The 27,405-nt window shown below is 47.0% G+C and overlaps 1 protein-coding gene across 1 annotated transcript; it reads left to right on the top strand.

Annotated features, from left to right (window-relative positions):
* LOC140454568 (creatine kinase M-type) lies at positions 1-27,405 on the top strand. The gene is made up of 8 exons (XM_072549413.1): positions 1-142; positions 9,383-9,595; positions 11,370-11,524; positions 13,759-13,891; positions 19,067-19,238; positions 24,847-24,970; positions 26,192-26,381; positions 26,990-27,405. The coding sequence occupies exons 2-8, from the start codon at positions 9,403-9,405 to the stop codon at positions 27,166-27,168; spliced, it is 1,146 nt and encodes a 381-aa protein (XP_072405514.1). The 5' UTR covers positions 1-142; positions 9,383-9,402; the 3' UTR covers positions 27,169-27,405.

Below are 27,405 nucleotides of genomic sequence, written 5' to 3'. Positions count from 1 at the left end.
TCACTCCTTACATGGGCAGGCGAACTATGTTGGGAAGAAGCCCTGAGGTGTATAAAGGGAGCTGTCGATGCTGTGTCCGTCCTGGCTCACTGTGGTAGCGGTAGGTGTCAGGATCACAGCAGGGGGGACACACCTGGAGCAGGTAAGGAACTCTGTGCACAGCACCTTCCCCTGTGCCCAGCACACCCCAACACCCAGGGAACTGCATCTACCTGGGACACTCAAAACCCACTGACCCGGGAGTTGCAGCCAGGATCTTATTCCGTGTTAAACCAACCGTCTCGGACGCAGGGTTTTTTTTAAACAAATTTGGGAAATCTCTCGACACCGTTTCACTTAAAATTGGGAATGTTGGTTTGAGACTAAGTTACAAGCACTGGGGACTTTGGACGTTTCAAGTCTTAGGACTGAGGATTTTCGATTTTAAACGGGAGATTTTGGACGCTTCAGTGTCTAAATTCGGGATTTTTGCACCCCCCCCCAGGTACACATTTGGGAATTTCGGGCGCTGTTTCAGTTTTTTTTAAAGCGGCAATTCTGGACACTGACAAACCGGGAAAATTTGAACTGTCCTAAAATTGGGAATAATCGACAGTTGTTTTCTTTTTAAAACTTGGAAGCGTTTGGAAATTTTAACTTTTAGAGTGGGGAAATTCCGGACAGTAAGTTACAATTCGGGAGAATTCGGGATCACTGTTTAAGTTTCAAATTTGGGAATTTTTTTGGGAACGGATAAACTACAAACTTGAGAATTTGGGACCACTGTTTGAGTTTCAAATTTGGGAATTTTTTGGGAACGGATAAACTACAAACTTGAGAATTTGGAATCGCTGCGCCATGTCAACGTTTCATCAAGAAATTAATAGCATTTAAACTTTTGTCTGTCTTAATTTTAATAACTCTTAAATCGATTCCAAATACAATTTGTTCCCCCCAGAGTTTTCCAATAGTTTTCTTTTGCATACAATTCTAACCATCAGGGTCAATCTCCAAATTTCGTTTCGATTTATAATTGTCCGCTTGAATTTTTTGACCGATGTTTCTTTATTTTTTAAAATATATATATATATCCTGAAATGGTCTACTCCTGGAACAGGGTCAAACTCTCCCTGTCGACTTCCTGCGCCCAGACTCCATCAGTCAGAGCTTGAGGCGCTGGGAGCCAGGAGAACACACACACACACAGAACTCGGTGAATAATTCCCCTTTCTGAGATGTTCCCTCTAGTGAGACGGTTCCCAGGAAACAGCCAACTCGCCCTTCGAGTCTTGGGGAGCGGTAAGATGGTCGGAAACTTGCACGATTCCGCAGTTTTCCGCAAAGAGCAGTGTGCAAGTTTGCGCCTGGATTTCCCAGTGAATGGAAGGGCTGGATCACTCGCTGATCCAAACATCACTTTCTGCTTGACCCTGTCTCAATGTCAGGTTGGACCAGTTGGTTTGGAAGGGGGTTCCACCAGATCCCCAAAGTGTGTGTGTGTGTGGGGGGGGGGGGGTGGAGGGGGTAGGGGAATCACAATCGCTTGAGATCCCCACATTCCAAATCCAATCCAATTGGATCCAGCCGGGAGTCACGTATTAGATTACTTACAGTGTGGAAACAGGCCCTTCGGGCCAACAAGTCCACACCGACCCGCTGAAGCGCAACCCTCCCAAGACCCATTCCCCTACATTCCTCACCTAAGACTATGGGCAATTTAGAATGGCCAATTCACCTGACCTGCACATCTTTGGACTGTGGGAGGAAACCTGAGCACCCGGAGGAAACCCACGCAGACACGGAGAGAATGTGCAAACTCCACACCAACAGTCACCTTGAGGTGGGAATCGAACCCAGGTCCCTGGTGCTGTGAGGCAGCAGTGCTAACCACTGAGCCACCGTGCCACCCTAAATGTGGGATCTACAGTAAGGGGGAGGGAAGGATGGGGAGCCAGTTTTGCCAAAGGGATGGCAGAAGGCAGGAAGGTATTAGAGACGGTATTCCTTTGGGAAGGGGTATCCAGGCTGCAAAGGGGGGTTTTTATTCACTCATGGAATGTGGGGGTCCCTGGCTGGGCCCAGAGTTTATCCCCCATCCCTAATTGCCCCCTTGAGAAGGTGGGAGAGAGCTGCCTTCTTGAGCCGCTGCAGTCCGTGTGCTGTGGGTTGACCCACAACGTCCTTGGGGAGGGAATTCCTGGATTCTGACCCAGCGACACTGAAGGAACGGCGATATATTTCCAGGTCAGGGTCGGGAGTAGCTTGAAGGGGAAATCTTGTCAGAGTAGGACAGGAGAATCCCATTCTCATTGAAAGGAACGTTTGAGAACTAGGGGGTGAGGCGATGCACCAAAGGGAGGGGGGGGGGGGGCAAGCTATTTTGTTTTGTCTGGCTGAGAGAGATCAGGATTGGTGATGGAGTTGAATCAAAAAGGGAACTGGATTCATATCTGAAGGGAAATGGATTTTCCCTGGAAGGGGGGAGGTTGGTGGCATGTGTGGGGAGGGGGGAAAGGAGTGGGGGTTGCTGTTACAGAGTGCTGACACCAGCATGATGGACCGAATGGTTTCCACGGCGGGCTGTTCGCTGATTCTGCTGAGACTCCTACCCTGTCCCTTTCATCTGCAAGGGCAAGGGGCTAGTATGGGCAACCCATGAAACCCAGAGATTGGGAATGGACGTTGTTACAATAGAGTAACCGGTGGGATGTTGTTGCTGAGCCACAAACTTGCGTGTCTCACGTTACGCCAGTAACCTTCCCCCCCCACCACTAAAAGTTGCTCAGTTGGTGCTACGCAAATGCAGGGTCCCAACTGTTTGAACAGACAGCCTTGTCTTGGCAATGTGCTCCCCCCAGTGGACACATATGCAATTACAGATTGGATCTGATCACTTCCAACCAAACCTGTCCAGAGACATGGACAACTGACAGATTCTTCCATGTTTGTCCCACACACTCCACCCCGCCCAGCTCCTGCTTTGTAAGGAATGCTCCCAGCACATTTTCAATTACTTGCACCTCCCGTTAGCACCCATTCAGCATTTATCTCTCTCCCGGCTTATCTTCAGCCTTGGGTGGCACCGTGGTACAGTGGTTAGCACTGCTACCTCCCACCACCAGAGACCTGGGTTCAATTCCCACCTCAGGCGATTGTCTGTGTGGAGTTTGCACATTCTCCCCGTGTCTGTGTGGGTTTCCTCCCACAGTCCAAAGATGTGCAGGCTCGGTGAATGGCCCATAGGGGTATGGGTGGGTTGTGCTTTGGAGGGTCTGTGTGGATTTGTTGGGCTGAAGGGCCTGTTTCCACACTGTAAGTAATCTAATCTAATTCCTTCATCTGCTTCTTGGAGTCCATCTATCAAATTAAACATCACACAACGCCAGGTTATAGTCCGACAGGTTTATTTGGAAGCACTAGCTTTTGGAGCGACGCTCCTTCATCAGGTGGTTGGGGAACATGACCATATAGCACAGAATTTATAGCAAAAGGGTTACAGTGTTATGGAGTTGCAATGATATGTTAAACATGATATATCATTATCTATATATGTACACCAATGTATATCATACTGATATATTATATATATATAGTTGTTTAATATTTCATTGCAACTCCATGACACTGTACCTCATTCCAGGATGGTAGTAGGAGAGGTCAGAACTCCCATTCACAGAATCCCTGCAGTGTGGAAGATGGCCATTCAGCCCATCAAGTCTCCAAAGACCATCCCACTAAGATCTAAACACCACACCACCCCATCCCTGTGGCTAGCCCACCCAATATCCCATAATATTAGAATGCGCAAACTCCAGACAGTCGTCCGAGGGCGGAATCGAACCTGGGTCCCTGGCGCTGTGAGGCAGCGGTGCTAACCACCGAGCCACCGTGCTGCAAATTTAGACAGTCAAATCCTTGTCTTCAAACCCCTCCCATGGCCCCAACCTCTCCCTATCTCACTTAACCCCATCTAACTTTGCAAACCTCCAAGATCTCTACCCTCCCTCAACTTCACTCTCTTCAGCGTCCTTGGTGTTAATCACTGCATTGGTAGCTGCTCCCTCAGTAACCAGGTCTTGAGCTCTGGAATTTCTATCCTTTAACCTGTCCAGCTCTCCATCACTTGCTCTCTCTCTTTTTCTCTCTTTCTCTCTCTCTCTCTCTCTCTTTCTCTCTCTTTCTTTCTCTCTCTCTCTCTTTCTCTCTCCTCTCTCTCTCTCTTTCTCTCTCTCTCTTTCTCTCTCTCTCTTTCTCTCTCTCTTTCTCTTTCTCTTTCTCTCTCTTTCTCTCTCTCCTCTCTTTCTCTCTCTCTTTCTCTTTCTCCTTCTCTCTCTTTCTCTCTCTCTTTCTTTCTCTCTCTCTCTCTTTCTCTCTCTCTCTCTCTTTCTCTCTCTCTTTCTTTCTCTCTCTCTCTCTCATTCTCGCTCTTTCTCTCTCTCTCCCCTTGCTCTCACATTCTCTCTCTCTCTGTCTCTAAGTCTCTCCTTAAAACTGACCTCTACGACCAAAGCTTTAGTCTCCTGTTCTCGTATCTCCTTACGTGACTCAGAGTCAACTGGCAGCATTCCTTGTGGAGCAGCATGGGACATTCATCAAAGGTGCTATATAAAGGCGAGCAGTTGTTGTTGGTCGTTGACCGGTGAGTCCTTGTCAAGGGCAGGCCTTTGAGATAGACAATAAATTTGAGGAAGGTCAATGAGGAGGGCGGAAACTCTGGGAGCACAGTGTAGCCATAAATGAACTAAACAGCAGAAGCATCATTATTTACTCTGTTCATACACACTTCCTAATGAGCTGTGGTTGTAGTTTCTAAAAGTGAGCCCCCTTTCCATAATCCTAAAATACTCCCGGGCTGTTTGAAAATTCATTCATCATTTTTATTAAGATTGCTAAAATTAACGTCACAGCGTGCAGTCATTGTAATGCGATGCTTAGATATTTAAAGATATTTTTAAAGGTGTGAGGCTTCAATGTTTTCAGGTGGTGGCAAGAGGCCAGTGTGACCGACTGGCATGGCTTCCTCACAGAACACTACGCATTCAATCCCATTTTAGGACTTAGGTGCCAATCCTAATTTGGCGTCTGTGCCGTGCTGGAGGTCCGCGTTTTGAGAGAATCCTTGAAGTCGGGAACCTCATTTGAGTTTTTAACAAAAATCCAGTCGTGGGTCTTTGGCTGAGCCAATGTTTATTGCCCCATCCCTAATTGCCCCCCTTGAGAAAGTGGAGGTGAGCCAACATCTTGAATTGCTTCTGCCCCAATTTGGTGTTGGACACCCACAATGCCCTTTAGGGAGGGAGTTGCAGGATTTTGACCCAGCGACCCGGCGATATATTTCCGAGTCAGGTGGAGGGGAACTTGCAGGGGGGGTGGTGTTTCCGTGTATCTGCTGCCCCTTGTCCTCCTGGTCGGAAGCCACACCACACCAGGTTACGGTCCAACAGGCTTATTGGAAGTCACAAGCTTTCGGAGCGCTGCCCCTTTGTCAGGTGAAGTGGAGGAAGTTGGACGGAAGGGTTTACACTGTGTTAGTTTGGAAGAAGAGCAGAGTGGTGCTCCCTGACGCACTGACAGAGATTTCTCTATCGTTCCATATCAGGGTGACAGATCAGTTGGTTGCTGTTGGTGGGCGGTTGCTCTGCGTAAATTAGCTGCATTGCAAAAGTGGGTAAGGATAGACGTGAGCTTTCTTTTGGTGCAACGAGTCAAAAACGTTTAGTCATTTATGCGTTACTTTAAATCTTTGCCCTCGGGTTCCTGTGCCTTTCACAAGCAGGAACAGTTTCTCACAGTCTACTCTATCCAGCCTGCTCATTGTTTCGAAAAGTCCCATGTCTGTCCAAAGAGGACAGTCCCAATTTCTTCAATCTACCCTCATCATTGGAGTTCCTCATCTTTGGAACCCATTCTTGTAAAGCGCTTCTGTCCTCCCACCAATGAGTACTTCCAATAATGTGGTGTCCAGAACTGTACACAATCCTCTAGCTGAGGAGGTCCCCTGTGGACTTGTTGGGCTGAGTGTTTCCACGCTGTCGGGATTCTATGATTCTAACCAATGTCTCCAGGACCAGTTGAGAAAGGACATCCCAAATTTTGGTTTCTCCCTGTTGCTTTTGTCCGCTTCCCTGGATTGTTTTGGGGAAGTCTCTGGATCATGTGGGAGAGGCCATCCATTAGAAACCAAGAGAAGGACCTTTGAGCCTGTTGATGATGGCCACAGTCAGTTTGGAGAGATCTTCTGTTATTTGCTGATCAGAGACATTATGACGCATCTCTGGAGCCAGGCCTCCTGGCTCAGAGATTGAGACACTACCACTGCACGCAATGGGCAGCTTGGTATTCTAATCCAAATTCCCCCACTTTCCACCTAACTCGTCTCCATCAACCTCCTCTTGAGGTGTCTCGTGTCTGCCCGATTAAAAATTGCACTTTTTCTTCCGGGCAATAATTGTGTGACATCGCTGTGCATGGTGTTACCTGGACATTATGCCACAATAGAGTCATAGAGATGTACAGCATGGAAACAGACCCTTCGGTCCAACCTGTCCATGCCGACCAGATATCCCAACCCAATCTAGTCCCACCTGCCAGCACCCGGTCCATATCCCTCCAAACCCTTCCTATTCATATACCCATCCAAATGCCTTTTAAATGTTGCAATTGGACTAGCCTCATATTGCCAGAAAATTCTATTTTGAAATCCTGTCACACCTTGTGGTCCAGCAAGTGCAATGCTGGGAGACTTCTCTCATAAAATTGTCACCGATAGTTGTAAAAATCCATCTGGCTCAGTCATGTCACTTTTACGCAAGAAAATCTGCCATCCTTACCTGGTCTGGCCTACATGTGACTCCAGTCCCACAGCAGTATGGCTGACTATTAAATGCCCTAAAAATAGCTCAGCAAGCCACTCCATTCAAGGGGCAATTAGGGGTCAGTAACAAATGCTGGCCTTGTCTAGCGATGCCAACATCGCAAGAAAGGCCTTATGAATAGAATCTGAAGGGACTTGGCTGGATAAATATCACCTAATCATTCTCTCGAATGGAAATTGCTGGGGGAACTCAGCAGGTCTGGCAGCAACTGTGGAGAGAGGGAAACAGAGTTCACATTTTGACTCCACTGACCCCATCGTCAGAACTTCAACCAGAAACGTGAACTGTTTCTCTCTCCGTCACTCCACAGACCTGCCGAGTTTCTGCAGAGAGACGGAGAGAGGGACAGTTCACGTTTCTGGTTGAAGTTCTGCTGAAGGGTTGTTTCTCTCTACAGACCTGGCGAGTTTCTCCAGCAATTTCGGTTTCTGTTTCGGATTTCCAGCACCCACAGCTTCTGGTTTGATTTTCCGGTCTGCTTTTGACTTCCAGTTAGTGTCCCCTTGCCCTAGAATCCCGCAACACTTGACTAAGCTTTCTCTCCAACTCATCAGGACACATTGCAAGAGTGCTAAATTTCAAAGCCAGCGTGTGATGAAGCTGCTCCTTTAACAAGGTTACACTGTCCTTGGCTTTTTTTTTGCAAAGAGTTTGTAAATGACACAGACTCCAAAAAGTCTGGATTTGAAGGGTTTTAGGGCCAGTTTGATTATAACTAACAGATACTGCCTCAGGCAACAGGCTTTCAAGTTGTAAAAAAAGACACTTGTCCAATAAAAGGGGAGCGGCCAGTTCTGCTTCTCTCTGGTCTGGTCTGGTTTGGTCTGGTTTGGTTTGGTTTGTAACTGCAGCGTGGTAAAAGCTGCTGGACCCACAGAAGCAGGTCCATGCTGATCCTCCCTCTCTCCTGGAAGACCTTGTGTTAGATTTTACCTTTTGTGCCAAGGGGGTGTTAATGGGGATCGTTGCAAGTATTGGGAACAGCGTCATTAAGCTGGGATGATCTGTTGGATTTGCGGAGAGGTTATTCTGTAATCTGTTCTCTTTTGTTTGTGTTTCATTTGGTAATCCTGTAAATAAATTCTGTTTGGATTAAAACTAAATGGTTGGGCCAGCTGCATCTCACCTGGAATATCCACTTAACACTTGCTTAAAACAACACGCAAAGTGAGCGTCTGGGCTGGATTGTTTTGAGGGGGTCTGGCCTGGTCCATAACACGTGGCAGGAGGATGTAAAGGCTACAGATGCTGGAGATCAGAGTCGAGAGTGGGGTGCTGGAAAAGCACAGCAGGTCAGGCAGCATCCGAGGAGCAGGAGAATCAACGTTTCAGGCATAAGCCCTTCATCAGGAACGACCGTTTCGAGCATAGTCTCTTCATTCCTGATGAAGGGCTTATGCCTGAAACATCGATTCTCCTGCTCCTCAAATGCTGCCTGACCTGCTGCGCTTTTCCAGCACCACACTCACGACCCATAACAAGTGGCAGCCTATATTGTGTTGGGAAAGGGTGCCGATTGGTTGGCACGTCAACTCCGATTGGCCGAGGTGTTGCCATGGAAAAGGCACCCCTCTTCGCTTCACTCAAAAAATGTTTGATGCCTGCACGTGTCCCTTTTGGCTGCAGAGGTAAGGTCCTGGCTGTTGGAAATATGAGGCCTCCAGCAACTTTTCCATCTGGCAGAAGATGCAGATGCTTGAGCACACGTGCTAACAGATTCAAGATCAGCTTCTTCCCGGCCATATTAGACTGATGAATGGACCTCCCCTACCTCAAATAACGTTGGTCTTGCCCTGTGCAATTATTGTCCGCAAGAAAAAGTGCCATTTTTAATTGTGGCAAATGTGAGACACCCTCAAGTGGAGATTGACGGGGGTTTTGTTTTAGCTTAAGAGTTAGGCAGAGGATTGGGCTAATTTGTGTTGGAATACAGTCAGTTCTTCTGTAACACGCTGGTTGCATTCTCGTGGAACCCCGCTTTATAGAAAAAGCGCGCTTCAGAAACTGCGCTTAAAGTGTTGATGATGTAATCGCAATACAGCCAACATATGTTTTAAAAGTTTCGTCAACCATGTTACAGTGAATTCACCTTCGGGAAACACACATTAAAGCCGTACAACTTGTTCAGGCGTACCCTGTATTCCTCACCCTGTCCAAGTTGTTTTTTTTCACCCTGTGATCTATATGGCCTTGCTCACAATGATCTGCCTGTAAAGCTCACAAACAAAGCTTTGCACTGTCCTTAGGTACACTGGACAATAAATCAAATCGAACCAATGAGCCACATTGGGATTGAATCAAAATGCACTAGCAGTTCATTTCAAAATGCTGTAAAAAAATAAGTAAATTAATCCCCTAAATTGTTACCATCATCTATGTCGTTTGACCCTGTACTCTTTGCAACCTCAACATCTCTTTTACTGCCTGAGGGATGGTGCCGGGAATTGGAGAGCATGAGTTTATTGGGGGCTTGTCTATTTTTCTTGCCTATTGATGGCTCTGTCCCCATTCTGATTGGTGTGTTTCAGGACTTGGTCAATTTGCAATCATGCCTTTCAGTAGCACTCACAACAAATGGAAGCTGAATTATACAGCAGAGGAAGAGTTTCCCGACCTCACCAAACATAACAATCACATGGCCAAGGCTTTGACCCTCGATATCTACAAACAACTTCGCGACAAGGAGACTCCGAGTGGCTTCACCCTTGACGATGTGATCCAGACCGGAGTGGACAATCCAGGTGAGAGGGCGGGCAAAGGCGCTTTGGTGACTTTCCACAGCGCGCCTTGTAGTCGGTACACACCATTGCTAGGGGCCGTCGGGGGTGGAGGGAGTGGGTGTTTGTGGGTGTGGTGCCAATCAAGCGGGGGCTGCTTTGTCCCTGGATGGTGTCGAGCTTCTCAGGTGTTGTTGGAGCTGTCCCCATCCAGGGGCAAAGTGAAGAGTATCCCATCACCCTCCAGACTCCTGCCTTGTCAATGGTGGACAGGCTTTGGGGAGTCAGGAGGTGAGTTACTCGCTGCAGGATTCCCAGCCTCTGACCTGCCCTTGTATTGATATGGCTGAAGTCAGAGGTCACAAGACACCAGGTTATAATTCAATAGGTTTATTTGGAGTCACTTCAGCTGATGAAGGGGCAGCACTCTGAAACCTTGCGATTTCAAGTCAACCAATCGACTGTAACCTGGTGTTGTGTGACTGCTGACCTTGTCCACCCCAGTCCAACACTGGCACTTCCACACCATTGAGATGGCTCAGTCAATCCCTAGGCATTAATAGTGGGGGATTCAGCGATAAAGACCCCACTGAACATTGAGGGGTGATGGTTAGCTTTTCTGTTGTTGGAGCTGGTCATTAAAGATCATAACATTGGAATGTTACTTGACGACATCCCTCGTTAACTGACCTATCGGGAGAGTAGACACTTTTAGTAATTATGGATGGTCAGGCCAGCATTGGTTGCCTGTCTCTAATTACCTAGGGTGCACTTAGAAGTTGACCACATTGTCTGGAGTCACCCAGGTTTTTAAAACGACCGTCTGTGTAATGGCTACCATTTTATTCCCGACTTTAACTGAATTCAGGTCCCACCATCTGCACAGTGGGATTCAAACCCTATCCTCAGACCATTAGCCTTTGCTTCCAGATGACTAAACTCAGTGACGTTGCCACTCGACCACCCTTGTTCCTTGGTGGACAATGGTTGTCAATGAGTCTGGACAGGGCAGGTAGTGAGAATGTACCACACTGTGGTTGTACCATCTAGAAGAATGGATCAGGGACTCAGCTCAATAAAGAGAAAAGTCTTCGCTCTAAAAGTTGTGTTTGTTTGAGATCCTCTGATCCGTTAGCATCGTGTGTCAGATGCTGGATTTGAGAAAATTGTCGACAATCTAAATTTAAGGGACAATTAGGACAGGCAGTGGAGTGGAAGGTGCCTCCTGTCAGATGGGGGAGATTAGGGAACAGCTGACTGTCCCTGGAGATCGTCTGCATGAATAGGGTGAATAGCAAAGACGTTCTCCCTGGGTTGGGGGGAGTCCAAAACTAGGGGGCATATTTTAAAGTGATAGGGGAAGGATTTAAAAGGGACCTGAGGGGCAACCATTTCATGCAGAGGGTGGATTGAATTTCCAGAGGAAGTGGCAGATGCAGGTACAATTGTAACATTTCAAAGACATTTGGACAAGTGCATAGATAGAAAGGTTTAAAGGGATATGGGCCAAATGTATGCAAATAGGACTAGTTTAATTCAGTTTAATTTGGTCAGCATGGACGAGTTGGACCGAAGGGTCTGTTCCGTGCTGTACATCTCGATGATTATTCTGTTGCTGAGCAGTTTTAATTCAGAAGTCTTGCTGCTAAGAGGTGGTGCGGGAGCTAAGGTAGAAGTTGGAGCAGCCTACTCCTGCTGTGAAATCTTGTATCATCAGTTAGTGAGCATCGCGTCGATCTGAACACCAGCCCATGCTCTTGTGGGATCGATAACATCAGGGTTTCTCACTGTCCCTCAGGTCACCCTTTCATCATGACCGTGGGCTGTGTCGCTGGGGATGAGGAATCTTACGATGTCTTCAAGGCTCTCTTCGACCCCGTCATTCAGGATCGTCATGGTGGCTACAAACCAACAGACAAACACAAGACTGACCTCAACCAGGAGAACCTGAAGGTTTGTACCAGGCCGTGCGGCTGGCTAAATCCACCTCTGTCCTCTCACACTGGGAGCTGGAGGGGTAGTGCTACGGATGAGTAGACAGGTCAGCATTGAGATTTGAAGTGAAGTCGGTCTGATATTTACTGGCCTCTTGTCACCAGACCCTACAGACTCACATAAACAAAAAAACCTCCACACAGGAAGAAGCCATTCAGCCCAAGTGGTCCAGGAGGTTTCTAGCCAACCTGGTCAGAGATGTTACCACACACCCTATAGAGTAGGTGGGACTTGAACCCACGTTCTCCTGGTCCTAGGGTAGGGACACTGCCTATGCACCAAAAGAGCCTCTCCAAACCCAACAGCTCCATATTGCTGCCCATGCCCCACTTTCAGTAGAAGGACAAGGGGCAGCAGATACATGGGAACACCACCCCCTGCAGGTTCCTCTCCACTCACCATCCCGATTTGGAAATAGATCGCTGTTCCTTCAGTGTGACTGGGTCAGAATCCTGGAATTCCTTCCCTGAGGGCATTGGGTGTCAACCCATAGTACAGGGACTGCAGTGGTTCAAGACTGCTCACCCCCACCTTCTCAAGGGGGCAATTAGGGAGGGGGAGTGATGAACGCTGCACCCAGCCTGTGACACCCACACTCCTGCCCCCCCCCATGAAAAAGAACCAGAATTGTCTCCCATCTTTAATGAAGGTAATGAAGGTGAAATGAATTGGCCCATCACACCTCTGCCCACTTGTTGAGAGAATTATCTACTTCATCCACAACTCTTCTTCCCAATGATGTACGTGCTCAGTCTTGGGGACTGGCAATGTCTGGATTTTTCCAGAAAGCACTGTTTGGTAAATGCCTGCATTTGGACCAAGTTAAAAATCACATGACACCAGGTTAGAGTCCAACAGATTTATTTGGAAGCACTAGCTTTCGGAGTGCTGCTTCTTCATCAGGTAGTTGTGGAGCAGGATTTACTAAAAATTCTGTGTCCTATGATCCTGCTCCACTAGCTACCCGATGAAGGAGCAGCACTCTGAAAGCTAGTGCTTCCAATTAATCCTGTTGGACTATAACCTGGTGTTGTGGGATTTTTAACTTTGTCCACCCCAGTCCAACAACTGGCATCTCCACGTGATGTATTTGTACAATAACTGCCTTGAGCTTTAAAGGCAGGACCTGAGGGAGATCAATGGCCCCATCTGAATAAAATCACAGGTCAGGAATCCTTTATCTGACCATCGCAGTCAGATCTTAGCTTTTAGTTCATTTGCATGTGTATGTTGGCAGTGGGGGGAGTTGGGGGGTGGGGGGGGGTGGGGAGAGGGGCGCGGGGAATCTTTGCTTCACTCAAAAGCACCCAAAAGTGAAGTTTTCCAGGACCCAAACTGTGGGCGTTTTTGAGTTTGTGTGTTTAGTATTTTTCTGTGGTTTTGTGTTTTTGTGTGTGTTCAGTGTTTTTCTGTGTTTCTGTGTTTGGTGTTTTTCTGTGTCTTTGAGTGTAGTGTTTTTCTGTGTTTTTTTTTAATGGGTGTTTTCTTGTCTGCAAATCTTTTTGGATATGATTTGATTTGATTTACCTAGGTCCAGTGAAAAGTCTTGTTTTGCTTACAGTACAGGCAGATCGTACACTAGAAAGATCACAGGCTGATAGAACAGAGCGAGGAATACAGTGTTACAGCTGCAGAGAAGGTACACCAAGAGTGAGATCAACATTAGATTTGGATTTTGAGAGGTTCGTTCAGAACTCCGATAACAGCGGGGAAGAAGTTTGTCCATGTGTTTGAGTCTTTGTACCTTCTGCCCGCTAGAAGAGGGTCTAACCGGGTTGGGAGGGGTCTCTGATGATGTTGGCTGCTTTCCCGAGGCAGTGGGAGGTGTAGGCGGAGTCAGTGGACGGGAGGCTGGGGATGGACTGGGCTGTCGTTTGAACTCAGTGCATCTTCAGGTCTGAGAACAACAAATGCAATAGGTCAGGCAGCAGCCACAGAGTCTAGACTCAAAACGTTAGCTTGCTCTCTGGCCCTGGATGCCATCTGAACGCTGTGATCTCCAGTAATTGTTGCTTTCAGGACAGAGTCCAGCGTCTGCAGTGGTTTGTCCCTGTGTTTCATCTATGGGTCAGTGTGGCTTCTAGGGGGTTTTTGTGTTTGTTTTTGACACATGGATGAAGAGTGCCTGAGCTACATTATAACTGTAACAGTGCCTCCCCGCGGCTGATCTGGTCTCTTTCCACATCGCACAGGGCGGTGATGACCTTGACCCCAACTACGTGCTGAGCAGCAGGGTCCGAACTGGCCGTAGTATCAAGGGCATCGCGCTGCCACCTCACTGCAGCCGGGGAGAACGCCGTCTCATTGAGAAACTCAGTATAAATGGTAGGTCAGCAGGGGGCGCTGGTCTGGGGTTGGGGGCGGGGGAGGCGGGGTGATGGATTCAGGGCTGAGGGTGATGGGAGGGAGGGGGCACCAGGGTCAATACCCACAGGCTTCAACTTTATCAGCTTTCGATCTCACAGTCACCGTTCCCCTTCCCCTTGAAGGGCCGGGGAAGTGAGGTTTGGTTGCAATTGTTTATTCAAGGGATGAGGGGCGTCGCTGGGTAGACCACCCTTTATTGCCCAGGAGCCACTTAAGGGGTCAGCCAAATTGCTGTGGGTCTGGAGTCATGTGTAGGCCCAGACCAGGTAAAGATGGCAGTTCCCTTCCCTGAAGGTTAAAAATCGCACAACACCAGGTTATCGTCCAACAGGTTTATTTGGAAGGATTAGCGTTTGGAGCGCTGCTCCTTCATCAGGTGGTTGTGGCCTGAAGGCTAGTGCTTCCAAATAAACCTGTTGGACTAGAATCTGGTGCTGGGTGATTTTTAAACTTTGTCCACCCCCTCCAAATCTTCCCTAAAGGGGCATTAGTGAACCAGATGGGTCTTTTACTCCTAATCTCAAAATCCCACCATGTGCTGCAGCAGGATTCAAACCCAGCCCCCCCAGAACATTATCTGGGTCTCTTAAATAACACTGCGGTGATAATACCATCATTTCCCTGTAGGTAGGGATGTGGGAACATCTTCACCTCAAAGTCCCATATCATTGCGATGTTTTAAAAAAAACGCATGTTTATTTATGTGGGTGTCCCTACATTCATTGCCCATCCCTAGTTGCCCAGAGGGAGGGTAAGAGTCAGTCATGCCACTGTGGAGTCATATGTCAGGCCAGACTGGGTAAGGTTGGCAGATACCCTTCTCTGAAGGACATTAGTGAACTATAGAGTCATAGAGATGTACAGCATGGAATGTACCTTCGGTCCAACCCGTCCATGCTGACCAGATATCCCGGCCCATATCCCCCCAAACCCTTCCTATTCATATACCCATCCAGATGCCTTTTAAATGCTGTAATTGTACCAGCCTCCACCACATCTTCTGGCAGCTCATTCCATACACGTACCACCCTCTGTGTGAAAAAAGCTGCCCCTGAGGTCTCTTTTATATCTTTCCCCTCTCACCCTAATCCTTATCCCTCCAGTTCTGACCTTGTCTATTTATCCTATCCATGCCCCTCATGATTTTATAACCCTCTATAAGGTCACCCCTCAGCCTCCAATGCTCCAGGGAAAACAGCCCCAGCCTGTTCAGCCTCTCCCTGTAGCTCATACCCTCCAACCCTGGCAACATCCTTGTAAATCTTTTCTGAACCCTTTCAAGTTTCACAACATCTGATAGGAAGGAGACCAGAATTGCATGCAATATTCCAACAGTGGCCTAACCAATGTCCTGTACAGCCCCAACATGACCTTCCAACTCCTGTACTCAACACTCTGATCAATAAAGGAAAGCATACCAAACGCTGCCTTCACTATCCTATCTACCTGCGACTCCACTTTCAAGGAGCTATGAACCTGCACTCCAAGGTCTCTTTGTTCAGCAACACTCCCTAGGACCTTACCATTAAGTGTATAAGTCCTGCTAAGATTTACTTTCCCAAAATGCCGCACCTCACATTTATTTGAATTAAACTCCATCTGCCACTTCTCAGCCCATTGGCCCATCTGGTCCAGATCCTGTTGTAATCTGAGGTAACCCTCTTCGCTGTCCACTACACATCCAATTTTGGTGCCATCTGCAAACTTACCAACTGTACCTCTCATGCTCACATCCAAATCATTGATATAAATGACAAAACATAGAGGACCCAGCACCGATCCTTGTGGCAGTCCACTGGTCACAGGCCTCCAGTCTGAAAAACAACCCTCCACCACCACCCTCTGTCCTCTACCTTTGAGCCAGTTCTGTATCCAAATGGCTGGTTCTCCCTGTATTCCATGAGATCTAACCTTGCTAATCAGTCTCCCATGGGGAACCTTGTCAAACGCCTTACTGAAGTCCATATAGATCATATCTACTGCTCTGCCCTCATCAATCCTCTTTGTTATTTCTTCAAAAAAGTTCAACCAGATCGGGTTTTTTTCCGACAATTGGTTATGGCTTCCATTAGCTTTTAATTCTGGAATTTTTGAAAATAGCGTTCATATTTCAACATCTGCCCTGGTGTGATTTGAGCTCCAACTCCCAGCATTTGGAGTATCGTGTGCGTTTCTGGTCACCCTACTGAAGAAAGGGCATCATTGAACTCGGGAACGGTACAGAAAGTTTTACTGGCATTCTGCCTGGACTAGAGGGCTTGAGTTATATGGAAAGACTGGGACTTCTTTCACCTGAGGTGTAGCAGACTGAGGGATGACCTTAAAGAGGTCTATAAGATCATGAGGGGCATTCCCAGGGGAGGTAGGGGAGTCTAAAACCAGAGGTCATAGGTTAACAGTGAGAGGAGTGGGTTACAAAAGGATCCACAGGGACAATGTTTTCACACAGAGGGTGGTGAGTGCTTGGAACGGGAGATAATGGTGGAGGTGAGCATAATTTAAGAAACATTTAGACAGGTAGATGGATGGGATAGGTATGGAGGGAGATGGGCCAAATGCGGGCAAATGGGACCAGTTTAAATTGTGAAACCTGGGCGCCGTGGACAAATTGGGCTGAAGGGTCTGTTTCCATGCTGTCGACCTCTGCCTCCATGACTCAATTAGCCCGAGGTTCTGAGTCCCTCGACCGTGTGATGATATTGGCCGTTCCTTCAATATTGCTGGGTCAGAATCCTGGAACGCCCTCCCTCAGGGCACCCTGTGGGTGTCCCTGCAACAGCGGGTCAAGAAAGCAACTCACCACCACCTTCTTGAGGGGCAACTAGGGACGGGCAATACTGAATAATGCGACGTTAATGGAATACCAGCCGGCATTAAAATTAAACTTTGCACCTTTCCTTCTGGGCTGGAGTTTGCTCTTCGCAATAATTATTACGTTGCTGGGTAAGGAATTCGAGTCTTGTTGAATTCTTTCCTCTCATGTCCATCAGGACATGTGCAAGAATACCAAATTTCAAACCATCGCCACAATTGTTTATAAAATACTTTGCTAAATATCTTGTTCAGAGATGTTATGACACACCTCTGGAGGTGGGGCTTGAGTCGTACAATGCTTACAGTGTGGAAGCAGGCCATTCAGCCCATCGAGTCCACACTAACTTTCCAAAGAGCATCCCACCCAAACCCGCTCCTTTATCTCATGTCTGTAATCCTGCATTTCCCATGGCTAACCCACCTAGCTTGTCCGTTCCCTGGACACTATGGGCAGTTTAGCACGGCCAATCCACCCTAACCTGCACATCCCTGGGCACTATGGGGCAATTTAGCACGGTCAATCCACCCTAACCTGCATATCCTGGAACACTATGGGACAATTCAGCATGGCCAATCCACCCTAACCTGCACATCCCTGGGCACTATGGGGCAATTTAGCACAACCAATCCACCCTAATCTGCACATCCCTGGGCACTATGGGGCAATTTAGCACGGCCAATCCACCCTAACCTGCACATCCCTGGGCACTATGGGTTAATTTAGCACGGCCAATCCACCCTAACCTGCACATCCCTGGGCACTATGGGGTAATTTAGCACGGCCAATCCACCCTAACCTGCACATCCCTGGGCACTATGGGGTAATTTAGCACGGCCAATCCACCTGACCTGTACATCTTTGGACTGTGGGAGGAAACCGGAGCACAGGAGGAAACCCACGCAGACACGGGGAGAATGTGCAAACTCCACATAGACAGTCACCCGAGGCTGGGACCAAACCTGGGTCACTGGTGCTGTGAGGCAGCAGCGCTAGCCACTGAGTCACTGTAAACCCAGGCCTCCTGGTCCAGGTGTAGGGATACTACCACAAGAGGGCCCTCATCACCGCAGTTGAAATTTGCAGTGTTGATTGGTTTCATTCCTGCTGGTACTGTGCGGGTGTTGGTGCGAGATTTCCTTTAACGGGGCACTGCTCTGAGTCCAATAAGACATTCCGGCCGCAGTACAATTGAGCAATGCCACGTGTGGATCCCTATGCTACTGCGATGCCTCCCAGGTCCATTGGCGAGTTGAATTAGAAATCCACCGGCTGTTTGCAGTAGTCAGGGTAAAGACTGTACCCAAGTAGCCTTATCTTCCAAAGCCAAGACCAATACTGTCAGCTGCAACTCACTGTTTGTACAGCACTGACTGAACAACCCAGAGTGTGCCACTCACTACCCTAACGCCGCTTTCAAATCATTTGAGTCCAAAATATGGCTCAAGTCGACCACGATCTCATTGAATGGTCTCCCACCTATCGGAAGGATCTTGTGAAACTTGAAAGGGTTCAGGAAAGGTTTACAAGGATGTTGCCAGGGTTGGAGAGTTTGAGCTACAGGGAGAGGCCGAACAGGCTGGGGCTGTTTTCCCTGGAGCATCACATAAATATATATACACACAGGCACAGACACACACATACACAGATGAAAATGTACCCACAGATGTATACACACACACACATTCATACACAGATATAAATACATTCACACATATACACAGATATACACATATATATATAGCCACACATATACACACACACACACAGATATAAATATACCCACAGAGGTACACACACACACATACACAGATATAAATACACCCACTGATGTACACACACACGCACAGATACACACAGGCACAATTGCAACCTTTAAAAGGCATTTGGATGGGTATATGAATAGGAAGGGTTTGGAGGGATATGGGCTGGGTGCTGGCAGGTGGGACTAGATTGGGTTGGGATATCTGGTCGGCATGGCCAAGTTGGACTGAAGGGTCTGTTTCCACGCTGTACATCTCTATGACTCTATGAATGAAGGAACAGGCTCAAAGGGATGAATAACCTCCTCCTGTCCCTATAAAACAGGGGCCCAATCTTTGGAAACCAAAGGGATATGTTCAAGGCCTGTCCCCCCTAACAGCTTATCCCCTTGCTTTCTTCATGGCAATGCCTCGTTCAGTCAGAACTGACCAATGAGCTTGCAGCTTTTCCCTTGCTGTTCTGGGATTTGCCTGTTTGGAATTTGGCATTCTTGCATTGGTCCTGAAGAGTGTAAGCCTTTGTGTTCCCCATACTAACGTTTCTTGTTTTAATGTCAGCTCTCAACAGCCTGACCGGTGAGCTCAAGGGCAAATATTACCCTCTGTCCAGTATGTCTGACGCCGAGCAGCAGCAGCTGATTGATGACCACTTCCTGTTTGACAAGCCCGTCTCCCCACTGCTCCTGGCCTCTGGAATGGCCCGCGACTGGCCTGATGGAAGAGGAATTTGGTGAGTAATTGCAAAGATGTTCAACCCGCAAACGCTAATAGCCCCCAGAGTCAAACACACAGTGAGAGGCCATTTGTCCCAACCATTCCTGTTGGTATTAACGCCCATCCCTCCCATCTCTATCCCTGACCCCTTTCTCATTTCATTCCCTGTGTCCCTTTTGAATTTAGTCTCCTTAAACACTGTTCACCTTCATTAGCACTCACTTTGGGAGCAGGGTCCACACACTTCCCCCCAGTCTCAGGATATGGACAGTTCTCCTGAATTCACCAGGGGTTTTGCTGACCCTGTTGTATTTCTTGCCTCTGGTTCTGATTCTCTCTTTCCCTCAGTCTCTCTGCTTCTCTTCCATCACCCCTTCCACCGCCCCCCCCATCCATGACTCCACTTAGACACACACACATATACATATACACAGACACAGATACACACACAGATATATACATACCCACGCACATACACAGACACACACACACATAGATACACACACACGTCTATACATATGCACACATATACATAGATTCACACACACACATATACACAAAGACACAGACACACACACATAGATACACACACGTCTATACATACACACGTATATACACAGACTCATACACACACACACAAATACATAGACACACACAGACAGACACAGATATATACATACCCACAGTTATACACAGGCACACACACACGCACAGATATATACATACATACAGACAACGCACAGATACACACACTGACACATACATATACACAGACACACACACAGATATATTCACACACACACATACACATGCACACACACAGACATGCAAATGCAGACACAGATACAGACACACACCTATACACACACATATACACATAGACAGACACATGCACACACACACAAAGTACACAAACACATTCACATTCACACACACACACACACACAGACACCCACACACACACAGGTACAGAGACACACCTATGTACACATATATGGACATAGACAGACACACGTGCGCACACACACACATGCACATATGCATGCATACACACGCACTCACAGGTACACATACAGACACAAACAGGCACACACCCACACAGGCACCCACACAGGTACAGACATAGAAACAGACACACACGTACACACACAGGTTCGCGCATGCACACACATATATAGGTACGCGCGCACGCACACACCCATCAAACACTTCTCTAAAAACATCTATCGGTGTCATTTTAAGAGAAATGTGTGGGGGCTGGGTCTGAGGGACTGGACTGGCTAAGGTCAGCATCGATTGGCCAGCCCAAGTGTGGTTTGCTGGGGAACAATTCTCAGGACCACAGCCAATGGGGAAGGAAGTGGGGACTGAGGTGGATGGCCATATCGAATGGCAGAACTGGTTCGGAGGGCTAAGTGGGCCACTCCTTTGTCTATGTTTCAGAGAGAGTGGTCAACCACATCACAGTGGGCTCTGGAGGGAGGCGTTGGGTATTACTGGCAGGCAGTAGCACTTATTACCCTTCACGGATTGTCCCGTGTCCCGCTCAGGCCATTTCAGGGGGCAATTAGGTGTTAAGTACACTCCTGTGGGTCTGGCGTCCATAAGATATAGGAGCAGAATTAGGCCATTTGCCCCATCGAGTCTGCTCCTTCATTTGATCGTGGCTGTGATGTTTCAGAACCCCATCCTCCTGCCATCTCCCTGTTTCCTTCGATTCCCCTTGCCCATCGAGAACCTATCTTAAAGACACTCAGTGACACGGCCTCCATAGCCTTCTGCACATTGGCCAGACCCAGGTAAGGATGTAGATTTCTTTTCCATTCAGATGGGCTCTTTTTTTCACCACAATTGAGGATGGTTTCAACAGTTACCATCGCCGAGACTAGCTCTCAATTCGAAATGCAGCACAGTTACTTGTATTCAGATAGCCACCTGTTCCCGGGAACCACTGCCTGACTGGTGACAGGAGCAGCACTCCACTGCCTTCTCATTGGATTATTCAGAGGCCAGCATCAAAGATGCCATGGTTTGGCTCAATGATTGGATTATGTATTAATGCGGACACCCATATTGGGCATGGAGTGGTAATTGGTCATTGTTTAGGGAGTTGGGCACTGTACTGGTTTGGGAGGAAGGTTCACACTGACAGAAGGATGAAGTGAGGGCTTGAAACAGTGAGAAGGCATTTAGCCTTCATTGCTCAGACCTTTGAGTATTGGCGTTGGGACGCCATGTTGTGGTTGTACAGGACGTTGGTGAGGTCTCTTCTGGAGAACTGTGTCCAGTTCTGGTCACCCTGTTATAGGAAGGAGATTATTAAACCGGAGAGGATCCAGAAAAGATTTACCAGGATATGAAGGGTTTCAGTTATAAGGAGAGGCTGGATAGGCCAGGACTTTTCTCACTGGAGTGTAGGAGGTTAAGGGGTCACCTTATAGCGGTTTAGAAAATCATGACGGGTGTAAATACTGGAATGGCAGGTGTCCTTTCCTTAGAGTGGGGGGATCTCAAGACAAGGGGACATATTTTTAAGGTGAGAGGAGAGAGATTTAAAAAGGACATGAGGGGTAACCTTTTTGCCCAGAGGGTGGTTCGTGTGTGGAATGAACTTCCTGAGGAAGTGATGGATGTGGGCACAGTTACAATGTTTAAAAGACATTTGGAAAAGTACTGTACATGAATAGGAAACGTTTGGAGGGACATGGGCCAGGAGCGGGCAGGTGGGACTAGATTAGTTTGGGATTATGGTCAGCATGGACGGGATGGACCAAAGGTTCTGTTTCCGTGCTGTATGACTGTATAACTCTATGACTCTATAACCCTCTGACTGTGTGACTCTATGATTGTATAACCCTATGACTGTATAAGCCTATGACTGTATGACTCTTTGACTGTATAACCCTATGACTCTATGACTGTATAACCCTATGACTGTATAACTCTATAACCCGATGACTGTATAACTCTATGACTCTATGACTGTATAACCCTATGACTGTATAACCCGATGACTGTATAACCCTATGACTGACTGTATAACCCTATGACTGTAAGACTCTATGACTCTATAACCCTATGACTGTATAACACCATGACTGTATGACTCTATAACTCTATAGCCCTATGACTGTACAAATCTATGACTCTATAATCCTATGACTGTATAACCCTGTGACTGTATGACTCTATGACTCTATAACCCTATGACTCTATAAATCTATGACTGTGTGACTCTATGACTGTATAACTCTATGACTTTCTAACTCTATGATTGTATAACTCTATGATTGTATAACTCTATGTCTCTATAACTCTATGACTCTATAACTCTATGACTGTATGACTCTATGACTCTATAACTCTATGACTGTATGACTGTATAACTTTATGACTGTATAATCCTCTGACTGTATAACCCGATGACTGTATGACGTTATGACTGTATAACTCTATGACTGTGTGACTCTATAACCCTATGACTGTATGACGCTATGACTATATGACTCTATGACTGTATGACTGTATAACCCTATGACCGTATGACTCTATGACTGTATGACACTATGACTGTATAACTCTATGACTGTATGACTCTGTGACTCTATAAACCTATGACTGTATAACCCTATGACTGTATAACTCTATAATCCTATGACTGTATGACTCAATGACTGTATAACCCTATGACTGTATAACCCGATGACTATATGCCTCTATGACTATATAATCCTATGACTCTATAACCCTATGACTGTATGACTCTATGACTCTATAACTCTATGACTGTGTTACTCTATGACTGTATAACGCTATGAATGTATAACTCTATGACCTGTATGACTCTATAACTATAACACTATGACTGTATAACTCTGTGACTGTATGACTCTATAACTCTATAATGCTATGACTGTATAACTCTATGACTGTATGACTCTATGACTCTATAACTGTATGACTGTGTTACCCTATGACTCTAGAACATAGAACAATACAGCACAGAACAGGCCCTTCGGCCCACGATGTTGTGCTGAACATTTGTCCTAGCTTAAGCACCCATCCATGTACCTATCCAATTGCCACTTAAAGGTCACCAATGATTCTGACTCTGCCACTCCCACAGGCAGCGCATTCCATGCCCCCACCACTCTCTGGGTAAAGAACCCACCCCTGACATCTCCCCTATACCTTCCACCCTTCACCTTAAATTTATGTCCCCTTGTAACACTCTGTACCCGGGGAAAAAGTCTCTGACTGTGTACTCTATCTATTCCCCTGATCATCTTATAAACCTCTATCAAGTCACCCCTCATCCTTCGCCGTTCCAATGAGAAAAGGCCTAGCACTCTCAACCTATCCTCGTATGACCTATTCTCCATTCCAGGCAACATCCTGGTAAATCTCCTCTGCACCCTCTCCAAAGCTTCCATATCTTTCCTAAAGTGAGGCGACCAGAACTGCACACAGTACTCCAAATGTGGCCTAACCAAGGTCCTATACAGCTGCAACATCACCTCACGACTCTTGAATTCAATCCCTCTGCTAATGAACACTAATACACCATAGGCCTTCTTACAAACTCTATCCACCTGAATGGCAACTTTCAAAGATCTATGAACATAGACCCCAAGATCCCTCTGCTCCTCCACCTTACTAAGAACCCTACCGTTAACCCTGTATTCTGCATTCTTATTTGTCCTTCCAAAATGGACAACCTCACACTTGACAGGGTTGAACTCCATCTGCCACTCCTCAGCCCAGCTCTGCATCATATCTAAGTCCCTTTGCAGCCGACAACAGCCCTCCTCACTATCCACAACTACACCAATCTTCGTATCATCTGCAAAACGTCTGCAACATGACTCTATAACTCTATAACACTATGACTATATAACCCTATGACTGTGTTACTCTATGACTCTATAACTCTATGACTGTATAACCCTGTGACTGTGTGACTCTATGACTCTATAACTCTATGACTGTGTTACTCTATGACTCTATAACTCTATGACTGTATAACCCTGTGACTGTGTGACTCTATGACTCTATGACTGTGTTACTCTATGACTCTATAACCCTATGACTGTGTGACTCTATGACTGTGTTACTCTATGACTCTATAACTCTATGACTGTATAACTCTATGACTATATAACTCTATGTCTGTATGACTCTATAACTCTATAACGCTATGACTGTATAATTCTATGACTGTATGACTCTATAACGCTATGATTGTGTGACTCTATGACTCTATAACCCTATGACTGTGTGACTCTATGACTGTGTTGCTCTATGACTCTATAACTCTATGACTGTATAACTCTATGACTATATAACTCTATGTCTGTATGACTCTATAACTCTATAACGCTATGACTGTATAATTCTATGACTGTATGACTCTATAACGCTATGATTGTGTGACTCTATGACTCTATAACTCTATGACTGTGTGACTCTATGATTCCATAAGAAAAGAAAAGTGTTGGAAGTTCCCCTCCCATGTTACCAAGAAAATATCTCCCTGTGTCCTTGGTGCTGGAGGTGAGGTCGGGGAGCTGGGGGTGTGCCAGAATGGTTTGACTGATGCTTTTGAACGTTGGTTCTTGACTCAGGCATAATGACAACAAGACTTTCTTGGTCTGGATCAATGAGGAAGACCATCTCCGAGTCATCTCGATGCAGAAAGGTGGCAACATGAAGGAGGTGTTCACACGCTTTTGTGTGGGCCTGAAGAAGGTAAGATGGCTCGGCCAGTCCAGTCAGACGCTGGCCGACGGTGGTGGGCCTATCCTGACACAGCAAGAGTCCAAACTGCCTCGCTGAGATCAAATATGGCTCTCATTCCCTCCCCTGAAGCCCGGCATGTTTGTATCTCTTGAGTAGCTGATAAGTTTCCTTTCAAAACCGAAAACGGAAACTAGATTAGATTACAGTGTGGAAACAGGCCCTTCGGCCCAACAAGTCCACACCAACCTGCCAAAGCACAACCCACCTGTACCCCTACATTTATCCCTTACCTAATACTACAGGCAATTTAGCATGGCCAATTCATCTGACCTGCACATCTTTGGACTGTGGGAGGAAACCGGAGCACCCGGAGGAAACCCACGCAGACACAGGGAGAACGTGCAAACTCCACACAGTCACCTGAGGCGGGAATTGAACCCGGGTCTCTAGCGGTGTGAGGCAGCAGTGCTAACCACTGTGCCACCTTGCCGCCTACTGGAGAAACTTGCCCTGTGGAGAGAGAAAGCCGAGTTATGAAGGGTTATGGGGAGAGGCTGAATAGGCTGGGACTTTTTTTTTTAACTGGACAGTAGGAGATTGAGGGGTGACCTTACAGAGGTTTTTAATAATCCCAATAGGTGCAGGTAAGGTGAACGGCAGGTGTTTTTTTTTCCCTGAGGTGGGGAATTTCACAACATTTTTAAGGTGAGAGGAGAAAGATTTAAAAAGGACGTGAGGGGCAACGTTTTTACACAAAGAGTGGTTTGTGTGTGGAATGAACTTCCTGAGGAAGTGGTGGATGTGGGTGCAGTTACAATGTTTAAAAAACATTTGGATAAGTTCATGGATAGGAAAGGTTTGGAGGGATATGGGCCAGGAGCAGGCAGGTGGGACTAGTTTAGTTTGGGATTATGGTCAGCACGGACTGGATGGGCCGAAGGGTCTGTTTCCATGCTGGATGACTCTAAAGGTCACCGGAGCCGATATATTACCTCTGGTTTTTCTCTCTCTCCTCTGCTGTCAGACCTGCTGAGTGTCTCCAGCGATTCCTGTTTTTGTTTCAGACTTCCTGCATCTGCAGTTCTTTGTTTTATGCCGAGGCATGGTTTATTGGGAGGGAGGAGATTCCAGTGGGGAACAGAAAGAGACTAGTCAGGCCAAAAGGCCTGAGATGTTCAGCAGGATGCTGAGGATTCATTCTCCCATTCTTAACGTTGTTTCATGATACAGATTGAGGACATCTTCAAAGAGGCTGGACGTGGTTTTATGTGGAATGAGCATCTTGGCTACGTCCTGACCTGCCCATCTAACCTGGGCACTGGTCTGCGTGGTGGTGTCCACGTTAAAATCCCTCACCTGTGCAAGCACGAGAAATTCAATGAGGTCCTCAAGAGGACGAGGCTGCAGAAGCGTGGTACAGGTAAGGGCCCCCTGGGAATGCGCTGATTCCCCTCTTTCCCCCAACAACTACATCCAAATGGCTGCTGCTGTGGCCAACAAGAAAGAAATGGCTGCCACAGCGGCTGACAAGAAAATAAAGGGCCAGAACGTAACATGATCAAAATGGGTGCCACTGTGGCCGACGTGAACAAACTAGCTGCCCCAGTGGCTGATGGGAAAGTAAATGGCCAAAATGTAACATATCCAAAATGGCTGCCACATTTTGGTCAACATGAAGAAAATGGCTGTCACCATGGCCGACAGGAAAATAAATGGTTAAAATGTAACGTGAACAAAATGGCTGCCACAGTGGCCGACATGAAGAAAATGGTTGTCACAGTGACTAACATGAACAAAATGGCTGCCACATTGTCTGACATGAAAATAAATGGTCAAAATGTAATATGAAACAAAACAGCTGCTGCAGAGGCTGCTTTCGGAAAGAGTTGGCTATGAATGAAGGTAATGTGGCCAGATGGACCCTTTCAGACACTTGGGGGATATGCTAAGATCGACAGGGCTCTCTGGTGGTTTTTGGTCACTTGTGTTATCAGACGGTAGTCTAATTGTTGTCCTTTGGCCTGCCAGGTGGTGTCGACACTGAAGCAGTTGGCAGTGTCTATGACATCTCCAATGCTGACCGCCTGGGCTTCTCTGAGGTCGAGCAGGTCCAAATGGTGGTTGATGGCGTGAAGCTGATGATCGAGATGGAGAAGCGACTGGAGAAGGGGAAGAGCATCGATGACCTGATGCCAGCCCAGAAGTAAACCAGAAGAGGCAGTGGCGGACCAGAGAGGAATTCTGAGCTGCCTTGGAACATCACAGGTCATGAACTTTGAACTTTGGAGGGAGCTTCTCACCTTTGTACTTCCTAGGCCACAGGCTTATCTTTCAGATACAGATGACATCACTCGAGGAAATGGAAGGTTGGCTTTAGTCATGTGGAAATGCTCCTAGACACCTCTTAACATTGACAGCACACACCAATAAAACATGGCCCCAGA

Source organism: Chiloscyllium punctatum, chromosome 29, assembly GCF_047496795.1.
Source record: "Chiloscyllium punctatum isolate Juve2018m chromosome 29, sChiPun1.3, whole genome shotgun sequence".
NCBI classification, from domain to species: domain Eukaryota; kingdom Metazoa; phylum Chordata; class Chondrichthyes; order Orectolobiformes; family Hemiscylliidae; genus Chiloscyllium; species Chiloscyllium punctatum.
Note: the sequence above shows the minus strand (reverse complement) of the source record. Positions and strands in the feature narration are given on the sequence as shown.

Excerpts from the sequence above, each read along its gene's own strand:
- LOC140454568 (XM_072549413.1), top strand. The coding sequence starts at position 9,403 with ATGCCTTTCAGTAGCACTCACAACAAATGGAAGCTGAATTATACAGCA. Across the intron at positions 9,596-11,369 it reads GACCGGAGTGGACAATCCAG|GTCACCCTTTCATCATGACC; the intron begins GTGAGAGGGCGG and ends ACTGTCCCTCAG. Across the intron at positions 19,239-24,846 it reads CCTGATGGAAGAGGAATTTG|GCATAATGACAACAAGACTT; the intron begins GTGAGTAATTGC and ends TTCTTGACTCAG.